Consider the following 12506-nt stretch of genomic DNA (forward strand, 5'->3'; position numbering starts at 1 on the left):
GCCTGTGATGTGATGCTTCGCAAGAGTTTCAGACACCTTCACCAATATTAAAATGCTTTTTTGATGCAGAATAATTTGCACAGCCAGTTATTACGCTGATTACTCTGCTCTAAATGTCAAATTAAATAAATTGCTAAATACTCTCGACACATGGAAGTGTAAAGCCTGCAGCCCACAACAACTGTGGAAAGTTATGGCGTATCATTTGTAAAAAGAACGGACATATTTACGTTTAATATGAATTTGATGTCATTCATGGATAACTGAATATTAATCAGATGATGTCATTACGCTGCTGTGCCGTCAGCCAATCGCTGCATTGCTGATCATGATTTTGAGGATGGATAGATCTGTCCTTCACAACACACACAGATCTCAGATCAGCTCATCCAGACATTCTAATCTGATTCAGGAACTTGTTTGAAGAACCAAATTAGCCAGAGATCAGTTATCAAGATGAACAGATCCAGGATCTGCCAAAACATCTCAGATCATTTAAGCGAGATACGAAGAACGGACCATTTCAGTAAGACAATGATCCAACACACAGCCAAGGAGACTCTCAGAAGCTTTCAGAGAAAGACAGTCAAGCTGTAGAATGGCCCGGCAGTAATCACTATACTGTGAAACCGTGATCTTTTTATTAAAGGTTATCATCCCGTCAGAATCCTATACCGGCCCAAGCCTACGCTCGAGCAAAACACCTGAACTCAAATGCAGACGGTTATTTAGTGGAGAAACTCTGAGCAATTCTCCCACTGTCAGTAAAGTGTGAGCGTGTGTTTATCCTGATGTGAGATGCAGAAGTACCTCCAGCGCCGAAGTTGAGCACGTACTGCGTGAAGAGAGCGTCCAGCTCATCATACTGCACCAGAGCATCCTCAAACTGCTGGAGCATCTCGAAGACAAACGCCAGCTCCTCCTGACACACACACACACACACACACACACACACACACACACACACGTCAGACAGCACACACACTGGCTGTGTTTCCATCAACAGATGTACTTTACTTTGCTACAGCAATCCACGTGTGAAGTTTGTTTAGATGTTTTGTTGATGCTAAAAGCAAATCAGATACCACCAAACTGCCCAAACTACAGTAGATTATGACGTCTACTATACAAATATTGGCAAAAGCATGAGAAAATACAGTGTGAATTCCTCAAACACAGGGGAACTCTTATATGTCTGCTCTTATAAATCTGTTTTTATTTATTATTTGTTTTTATTTTCTTATGTTTGCCTCTTTTTTACCTGTTTATGTGAAGCACATTGAAGTACCTCGGTGTAGTAATGTGCATTATAAATAAACTTGCCTTGCTGTATATGGTCACCAATGTAAACTGGTGGTCATGTCTGGTACTGCAGCCAAACCTAACTACTGAAAGCTCATTTCATGATATCAACTTCAAATTTGGAACATAATTTGCTCAGATTTTTAGCTTTGATTGGCACTTGATTGGTCATTTCATTTAGAAAGATGGGAAAAAACATTTGAGGAGAGTTATTACAACTTAACAGACTCCTCCTGCTCACCATTTCTGTTTGTTGTCTATTTTTTGTCATGTCTATGTCATGCACAGATGAATTCCTCACCCCAAAACTAGCAATGTGAGCTAAAGTCAATGATTAGATTTGATTTCATCTGGACTTATTTCATTTCACACATTCATTCATTTTCCTTCAGCTTAGCCTCTTTATTAATCAGGAGTCGCCACAGCGGAATGAACCACCAACTATTCCAGCATATGTTTTACACTGCGGAAGCCCTTCCATCACTTGGAAACACTCACACACACACACACACACACACACATACACACACACACACACACACACACACACACACACACACACACACACACACACACACACACACACACACACTACAGCCAGTGTAGTTGATCAGTTCCCCTATAGCGCATGAGTTTGTCTGTGGGGAAACCGGAGCACTCGAAGGAAACCCACACCAACACGAGGAGAACATGCAAACTCCACACAGAAACACCAACTGACCCAGCCGGGACTCGAACTAGAGACCTTCGTGCTGTGAGGCGACAGTGCTAACCACTGCGCCACCTAGATACCGTCCTGCAGAACACCTGTCCAGACAGAAACACACCTGCACCATGAAGTAGTCGCAGAAGCTCCAGCCGGGCTCGGTGCGTTTCTCCCGCAGCGTTCGCATGTCGTCCTCGAAGCGCCCCAGATTCCTGGTGAAGGACATGAGCAGCAGCGTCCGCAGCTTCGTGAGGAACGAACTCCACGACTCCTGAGAGCGCGACGACTCCTTCAGCGGCTCCGACAGAGACACACACCTGCACACACACACAGTTCGGAAACAAACACTCAGGAAGGTCAGTTAACATATGTTCACCTGTTCAACATTAAATATTAAAGGGCAGCTGTTATGCAGAAATCACTTTTAGAAGAGGTTTAAAACCAGTAGTGTGTCAGCAGTGTCTCCAGCCTCTAATGATAAACCTGTATTAATTATAGATTTCACAGTCAGACATGATAGAAGCACACACTTTGACATTCTCCCTTTGTACGGGTCATCAGAGGGGGAAAGCCCCGCCCACTAGTGCCCAGCTCATTAGCATAATCAGCAGCCCTGAGTGAGAAGCAGCCGTCTGTCCATTAGCCATTAGAGTGTGCTGAAGATGATGTCAGCATAGACTCAGAGGATTCTAGATGTGGAGGTGTAGATGAACAGCGACAGGAGCCACATAGACTGACACAAACATCAAACACACACTGAAACACACATGTCCAGCACTCACACACACACACTGCTGTTCTACATCTGTCACTATGCCGACACACAGGTGTTTGAATTGTAGTTAGTGAATCTGGAGGTGGTCCTGCGCTCACCTGTCGCTCTGCTTGTTGCAGAAGTCGTTGCGGATCTTGTCCAGGATGGAGGTGCGCGGCAGGATGTTGGTCTTGTTCTTCTTCTTGTTGTCGTTTTCCACCACCACGATCAGCCAATCAGCAGAGCCGTGGAGCCGCAGGACGCCCTGCCAGCGCTGCATGTCCTCCTTCACTGACGCCTTGTACACCTCTGTGTCCTGAAACACACACACACACTCATATAATCAATCACTTAAACACACAAAACAGACACACACATATATACTGGCACAAATGCACGCACACACACAAACCCATAAACAGACCTGCACACACACACACACACACACATATATACACACACACACACACACACACACACAAATGCACAAACAGACAAACGAAAATATACAAATACATGCACACAAACACACACACGTACTGCTCAATACACACATGCATAGACATGAAAAAAAGCATGCATATGCACACACACACTCACACACACAAACCCATAAACAGAACTGCACACATACAGGCAGAAACACACACACACACACACACACACACACACACACACACACACACACACACACACACACACACACACTCACACTCACACTCACACTCACACTCACACAGACATGTACAAACACATAAACAGACCAGCACACACACAGGCAGAAGCGCGCACACACACATAGACATGAACATAAGAATGCATGCATGCACGCGCACACACACACACACACACACACACACACACACACACGCAAAAATGTACAAATGCACACACATACAATCAAACAGACATACAGGCGCGCACGCACACACACATACAGGCACGCACACACACACACACACACACACATATATATATATATAGAGAGATAGATGTACAACAAATGTGTGCAAAACAAAAGCATTGTCAGATTGTATCTGGCCTAAAACACACACCAGTTAATCCCTCAAACTGCAGCATCACACTCATATGCAGACATGTTGAGGACTAATGACTCCACTTCTCCAAAAGAGCAGAAAATGTGTGTGTAAACGCAAAGCAGACACCAACAGCAGAGCGTCAAGCCAAATACAGCCAGCAGTGTGTGTGTGTGTGTGTGTGTGTGTGTGTGTGTGTGCGAACATGACACTGATACACACTAATTTAAGCACAGAAACACCTCAGCTTTAATGTGCTGCAGTATAAACACTGCCGCGTACACAAGAGAAAGCAGAAATCATCTGAAGCGTGTGCAATCAGATGCAAACCAAGATAAGCATGAGAAATATGCAGAAACTGAACCTCACATCACACACACACACACACACACACACACACATATACACACACACACACACACACACATATATACACACACACACATATTCACACACACATATTCTCTCTCACTCACACACTCACACTCCCACACTCACACACATATATACACACACACACATATTCACACACACATATTCTCTCTCACACACACACACACACACACACACATATATATATACACACACACACATATTCACACACACATATTCTCTCTCACTCACACACTCCCACACTCACACATATATATATATACACACACACACACACACACACACACACACACACACACACACACACACACACACACACACACACACACATACACACATACACACATACACACACACACACACACACAGACAGACAGACAGACAGACAGATGCACTTCACTTTAAATAAACCTCCTTATACTTGTCCTTCATACTAAACCAGTAAGTAAGTATCATTAAAAGCTTTACGATACCCATCCCTACTCATATCTATTGAAAGCATTTCCCAAAAATATTTGTTTTCATGATTTGAACACATTTTAGAACATGTAAACATGATAAAATATATTAAAAACTTAAACGCAGCAGAATCATAGTTATTAAAGTCAGTTTCTACATGTGTGTGTGTGTTCAGAGTGTGTTATAAAGAGACTCACGCAGCAGTCGGTCCAGTAGATGTGCAGGAATGGGAACGTCAGCAGCGCTTTATTCCCCTCTTTAGGAAGAAGCTCCTCCTTAAACTGCACAAAATTAGCCTCCAGGTAGATCATCTTTGGTGCTCGGCCGTAAGACCTGGGACGAGAAACACACACAGCTTTAATCCACACACAGTAAATATCAGCAAACACACAACAGCAGTCAGTCTACACTTGTGCGTTAACCTTCTTGACCTCTGTGCTTATGTATTAGTGCTACACACTATATAGTGTCAGCATATATATATCATAATGTGCGCATCTGAAGTGATCACATCACAGGATCTGAACAGGTTATGATTGAGGAGGCAGATTATATTTGAGTTTACCCATGATTAAGGGAAAGTTGATCATTTATGTGTGTTTTTAATGCATAGTTCACCCCAAAATTTGAATTTCCCTGTGTGTGCATTATTTTTTATTTATTTCAAGGTGATCTTACACTGGGCTATCCAAACAGTGCCAGGGCACAATTCCCGGTTCATTAGACAAGTGTGAGTGCACTGAGGCCCCGTTTACACTAGTGCGTTTTAGTTTTAAAACGGTGTTTTAGATCCAAAATGATCCGCGTCGACACCAGCGTTTCACCTAGCGTTTCTGAACATATCTCCATCCACACTACGCCACCAAAAACGTATATCACGTGACCATTCGCGCACTCTGGGCATGTGCTTTCTAGTATAAACAGGAAGCATGTGTCTCGCTCGGCATTTGGTTATTGTTAGTCAACAAACGCCGGTTCAACAATGAACGTGATGGCAAAGAAAGCAAGAGAGGTATTTTTGTGGACAGACGACGAGGTCGAGTTGATACTAAACGTAACGAATGAATAACTGCACAATGACGCCTAAAACAGACAATAGTGCAAACAACGCTCTCATTTCTGTGTGCATGTTGTTGTTTACAGTGAAGGCTGGTCTGCTGTCTCCCGGTAGCGTTAAAGCCATGTGTTATAGTCATGTGATAGGGGCTTGACGAATAAGGGAAGGATACGCAATGACACAAAAGCTCCAATCAGATAGTGAATCTCAGCAGCCCCGCCTCCGTTTCCAGATGTCTCCGTTTTCCCTCATCCACACTGAGACGCAGCAGCAGCGCTTCAGAATGAACACGGCCTCTCCAGCATTTCCAAAACACTCTGTTTTCGACGCTCAAGAACTAAACACATTAGTGTAAACGGAGCCTGAATCTATGATGAAAATCCTCTTTTGTAAGCTGTGTGGACAGAGCTGTGTGTGGTATAGTGTGTCCTCAGTCCTCAGTCATATCAGGCTGATATAAACACAATAAGTGTTTCTTTCATTTCCAGATGTTAAAATAGGATCCAAATCCCTCCCATTTTGAGGTCGACCGCACCTTGACGTAGAAGTGCGGTTTCCCCACCCACCGAATTGAATGACAGACGCGTATTAACATGTCACCGTAGTAACGCGTATAATCATATCAACAACAGGGCGTGTGCAAAGAAACCGGGAATAAAGATCTGTGGGGTTTGCTAGATCATCAATCATCATTAAATGTGTTGAAGAGGGAGTTTTACAAGTTCAACACTTGTTTAAATCAGAGCATGTTCATCAATTACAGCCATTTACTTCATCAGCACAGCCGCATGTCAGCACAACTATAAAAGAAGACGCTTCACTCCCGCTGTGTGGACGTTAAATCAGGTTTATTTTCTACATTAACATGACCAATATTCATACAGCAATGGACATTAATGTGTATCCTGTCACATTTACTGTGCAAAAACAGTGCAAACTTAAACGTGTGTGTTCACTGTGTGTGTGTGTGTGTGTGTGTGTGTGTGTGTGTGTGTGTGTGTGTGTGTGTGTTTTCTTAAATGGCTAATAAATAATCTGATGGGTGTTTTGAACTGAAACTTTGCAGACACATTCTGGAGACACTACAGACTTATATTAAATCTGGAAAAAGGGGTGAACTGGGTGCTCTTTAAAATACAGTGTGAGTGCCGGCCGAGGGGGAGAGGAAACAGGGGACAATGACACCTGAGCACGGTTCAAGATAACCCTGCCTAGTGTGAGTACACCCTTACTCAGGTCATTAAGTGTCTGATGTGACGAGTGTGTAGAATTACCCCACAAATAATGTTTCATAACTCTGAAACTGACTCTTTAAGGCTTTGATCCTGATTTTGTCACTGTTGCTTTATATGCAAATGAGATTGTGCTCTTTTCAAAGAAGGGCGGAGCTACAAATGCCTGTACATCATACCTGCCAACACTCCTGTTCCTCATGTCATTGGTAGTCTAGCATCAAATCTCATAAAGCTTTGGAATCCCGTAGTATCTGGATGCAGACTTGGATTCGCACGCCGAGACTGCATATCTCAGAGATGCAATGTCAGACACAATGGAGCGAGTGACGTCACGGTGAGGGGCGGGGTTAGCGGTGGGCATTAAAAAGCCTTGCATGCAGCTCAGATTCCATCTGCACTGAGTCTGCAGCCAGACCGCTCTCTTGGAATCAGTCGAGGATGAGCGAATAGAGAGCAGATTTGTATTTTTGGGTGAACTCTCCCTTTAACAGAGCAGAGGGAATATTACAGGTTTATTTTCCAGAAAACCTAATAACCTCACGCACGTTCAGGAGCCTGCATCTCTGCGTGTTTACTTTCCAAGATTTTCCAGAGCCTTGACATAACTGTAAATATGTTCAAGCAGTCGTGGGAAGCCGGTAAATGTTGTGATCTGTGCATTACAGATCTGCTTGTTTCAGACTGACGGATTAAACAGGAAGTGCAACAGTTTCCCTCCAGGAAGATCATGTGAGAGAGAACACTTCCTTATTCCTGTCTTAGCACAGCAGATCTGCTTTATACAAGACATTCAGTTCACATCAGAATTATTTGCCCCTTCATCTTCCAATATTTCCCAAATGATGTTTCTCAGATTAAGGAATTTCTCACAGTGTTTCCTCTAATATTTGTTCTTCTGGAGAAAGTCTGATTTGTTTTATTTGGGCTAGAATAAAAGCAGTTTTTAATTGTTTTAAAACCATTTTAAGCTCAATATTATTGGCCCCTTCAGCAATATTAGTGTTGGATTGTCTCCAGAACAAACCACTGTTATACAATGACTTGCCTAATTACCCTAACTTTACCCTAATTACCCTAGTGAAGCCTTTACATGTCACTGTAAGCTGAACACTAGTGTCTTGAAGAATATCTAGATAATATGTGCTGTCATCATGGCAAAGACATAAAAAATACAGTCAAACAGTATCCAAGTACAGAAATAAAACAATCAATAATGCTGTATAATAACAACAACAACAACAACAACAACAATGATAATAATAACAATAATATTTTAATGATATTAATAATAATAATAATAATAAACAATAATAATATTTTAATAATAGTATTAATAATATATAAAAATTAATCATAATAAAAATTAATAATAATAATAATAATAATAATAAATGTACAATAATGCTGTATATTTGTATAAATAATTAAACACATTTAATACATCCTGCCATGTGACGATTGCAGATTCACACATTGCCCTATCAATGCTAAAACAATATATTCTGCCGGGCACATATATCTGATGAATAAAATAACACATAAACGAGCAGAGCGCCTCTCCAGACCTCAGACTCATTCTGATTGGCTGGTGTTTAATGCAGCTTCCTGTCGCCCGCGTTCACACAGTTTACTATCAGACCGAGTTTATTAACACTTTATTTGCAGAATACAGCGTATAAACACACACACACACACACACACACACACACACACACACTTCAGAGGAACAGCTAGACGCTGCTTTAATACACTGTTTTTTGACATTTCACATGGGTCACAATCTGCTGTAATGTTAATATTTAGATCGTCAACAGTCTGCTAATAATGCAGCATAATTAATATATTGTTTTAAAGTGGAATTATAATTAATAAACAATCCATGATAATATAGAACTTTTTGTATGTGAATTTATTAAAATATATCAGTTTATGAACAGTGGCATCAATCTTACAGTGCTCTTAAAGGGACAGTTCACACCCAAAATATGAACATGTGCTCACCCATGATTGCTTCTTAAGCTTTATCAGTTTCTTCCTTTGAACACAAAAACAAGATATTTTGAAAAATGCTAGAAATTGCTCGTTTTTAGTCAAGTCAATGATTCGTAAAAGTGGCTGTGCATATAAACGCATCACAGTAGACACGCAGTCGCTTCAAGCTATAAATAATTATTAGCAGAAAAAATTGAGATATGATCATTAACTGAATTGTGGGCACTTATGATCCATAATCTGCTGTTTTTCAGTCATTTAAAATCCTCATGTCCCTGAGCTATAATTATAATTATAACCTAAAGCTATAATTCAGCCATGTTTGTAGATATTCCTCAGAGATTTAGTCACTGGTGACGGCATTGTAGCGCATTAGTGTCTGCTTTAACATGTAGTGTTAGGTTTTTTCATTCATTCATTCATTTTCTTGTCGGCTTAGTCCCTTTATTAATCTGGGGTCGCCACAGCGGAATGAACCGCCAACTTATCCAGCACGTTTTTATGCAGCGAATGCCCTTCCAGCTGCAACCCAATCACTGGGAAATACCCATACACACTCATACAGTACGGCCAGTGTAGTTGATCAATTCCCCTATAGCGCATGTGTTTGGATTGTGGGGGAAACCAGAGCACCCGGAGGAAACCCACGCCAACACGGGGAGAACATGCAAACTCCACACAGAAACACACACTGAGCCGAGGATCAAATCAGGGACCCAACGACCTTCTTGCTGTGAGGCGACAGCACTACCTACTGCGCCACTGCGTCGCCCTAGTCCATTTCTCTTTGAACTTAAAAATAAGAGAAAAACATTTTTGCCATTGAAGCGGAAGTAATAATTCTTATTATTTTATATTTAATATTTATGTTAGAATTTTGTTGTTATTTTTATTATAACTTGTTTAAATTATTTTCCTGAATGTTGATTTTGTATTGTAAATTTTATGTTGAGTGGGGTATAAAAGTTCAAAATAAAAAAAAAGTTCAATGACAAAAAAAGTAGTAATTCTACACTGAAATGAATAAATAAAAACAAGAATAGAGAAACAAATAGTATTTGTCTACTGTTAATCTAAGCATCATATTAGCTGAGTATTTCCCTTTAAAGAGAACAAATGTAATCAGAGGCTGCTGAACATCTGAAATGCTCTGTTGATCAGCTGTATTATGGGCTTGTTTAGTATTTTCATTGTGTTTGTTTTTTTCTCTTTGGTGTAGAAATGTGTGTATTCCATGCAACATATGAAGCTGATGGGTTTAGTTTCTGTCATGTGACTGGTGGTGCGCTCGCACCATTATTTCAACAAGGTGCGCCTGGAAAGCATGAACGCATGCCACATGCACATCACTCTCAATTAGGGTTGCATACCATGAACAATTGCATATCAACGGTTTTAACCCTTAAAGACCGAGACAGCCGCCCGCGGCTAAAAATAAGTATTGCTCTTAAATGTTTAATAACTTTTGATCCGCTGATCCGATTCATACAATTCAAAGATTGGCATAAAGAAGAGATTCTCAGCTTTCCAGTGCTGTATCACATTACAGAGGACTTTCAGAGGCTCCGGAATCAGTGCGGTTACGTCATCAACATTTGACAACGCATATTTGACAAAGAAACGCTCGTCACTGTGTCTCCGGACAAACCAGACATGATACATTGATGCATTGTCCCTCCTCCATGCCCAGATTGGTTCAAACTCGCTATATCACAACCAATAATCATAGGTTTCGCTTTTGTTTGTGGACCAAGCTTTTTGAACAACACGGAATGAGAGATAGGCATACATTTATGCGCGGCTAAATAAAACGCAAAAAAAAAAAAAAGTTTTGCATGAAATAATTCTCATACTAAGTACTTTTGCATGCACAGCAGCACAGAAACATGACAAAACAGTGACACAGCAAAGACGAACTGCTGCTCTTGCTGTTTTCAAAAGACGCAAATGAAGATGCAGCTGTTTGTCTGCATTGCAGACAACCATATCCAAATCCATATCGATAGACAACCATATCCATGCTGGCACATAAAACCTAGGGATGTTCCATATTGAATCTAGTTTCGTTATGTAACTATTTATAGTATAGTAAATATTTATATCTATTTCTTACTGAGGATTTGCACCATGTTTATTTGGACTTTATTTGGACTTTGACACATTATTTATTATTTTCTTATTTTTTTATTTGTTCATTGTAAGTGGTGTTGTTTATAGTAACTAAAAATATATTATTTGGAAAAAGTCAAATTTGCTTCACTGTTCTATTATTTTGTAACATTTGTAACATACCGTATACCGCGAAACCGTCAAACCGTGGTATTGTTTTAGACGATTATCATACCGTGAAAAATTCATACCGTTACAACCCTACTCTCAATATACGTGCAGTAAAAGAATTAACGAACTTGCGCGTACAAAACAAGCCACATGGGAACGATCTTTAGTTAACAGCCTCCCGATAGTTAATCCAGTGTGCGTGCGTATTAGCCTCAGTGTACAAGGTGCCTCAGTTAATGGTGAAATCGCTTAATTGTTGCGTGCCTAGTCAATAATGCTAATATTCAGCACAAATTCGCACATTTCTTAGCACAGAACAGGCTCTTATCTGCTCGATGATTATCTGGCTTTTTGGCTAAAAAACATTTAAATCCCTCACTCTGGGAGATAGTCATGTATTGCCCCCTAATAGTGTGACTACATCTGAAAACTATCGATAGTAGAAAAAAAGGTGTACATATATATATATTCCTTTTTTTAATTGCAATAATTAAACTTGTCATTAAAAATAGGAGTAAATAAATGTTGACATACTTTAAACTCCGCCTCTCAAACTTACACATATCTGCATATGCACATGAGCCACGCCCACGTGTGAACATCCAGTCATAGACTGAGACGCTAAAGCAAGCCCCGCCTCATGTTTGTTTTATGCTGTTTATTAATATTATAGGAGTCTCTCACCTCCTCCACTCCATTGGTTCTCTGGGCAGCTGCTGAGTCAGGGATGTGTAGAGGGCCGTGAACAGGGTCTGATCACCCGCATCTGCGCAACACACACACACACACACACACACACACACACACACACACACACACACACACACACAGTCAAATCTGACCATTTTCATAATGACAGATTCAGCACTGTTCGAAGCAATTAAGTGAACAACTGACTCAAAAAGAATGAATCTTTGCTGTGTTTGTCGGTTTTGCTCCACATTATTAATGAGCAAAGCTGTGAAACACTCTCTGCCATTCTGAAATAGTCTGATAATTGTCTAATCTATTATTATGATCACTAATAGTCTAATAATTGTGTATTTATGATATGAAACGAGAATTAATAGAGAGCTGACGTGATACAGAAAACCCACTGACAGTGAAGATGATAATGAGAGAACACAGGTGTGTGTGTGTGTGTGTGTGTGTGTGTGTGTATAATAGAGAGCGAGTGTGTGTGTGTGTTTTCCTGTATTAATGAACACACACACTCTCTTTATTACAAAATTATTCAAACTGATTCAAGAGAAGAAAAAATAAATGAAAATAAAAAAAATCGCTGCTGTGT

At 40.6% G+C, this 12506-nt stretch overlaps 1 protein-coding gene across 3 annotated transcripts in view; it reads right to left on the bottom strand.

The window, feature by feature from the left end:
* The window catches only part of trappc10 (trafficking protein particle complex subunit 10), a 33317-nt gene that overhangs the window by 19530 nt on the left and 1281 nt on the right, over positions 1–12506 (bottom strand). For all 3 annotated transcript variants that reach the window (XR_015502873.1, XR_015502874.1, XM_087274152.1), the window contains exons 2-6: positions 11900–11981; positions 4849–4984; positions 2882–3078; positions 2130–2325; positions 811–922 (exon numbers count right to left, since the gene is read on the bottom strand). Coding sequence is in view for 1 of the 3 variants with exons in the window: in XM_087274152.1 (XP_087130278.1) it covers positions 811–922; positions 2130–2325; positions 2882–3078; positions 4849–4984; positions 11900–11981 (723 nt within the window). In the remaining 2 variants the exon portion in view is untranslated. The remainder of the gene's footprint in view (positions 1–810; positions 923–2129; positions 2326–2881; positions 3079–4848; positions 4985–11899; positions 11982–12506) is intronic.

The sequence above is a fragment of the Danio rerio genome, chromosome 11 (genome assembly GCF_052040795.2).
Source record: "Danio rerio strain M-AB ecotype USA chromosome 11, GRCz13ab, whole genome shotgun sequence".
Lineage (NCBI taxonomy): Eukaryota > Metazoa > Chordata > Actinopteri > Cypriniformes > Danionidae > Danio > Danio rerio.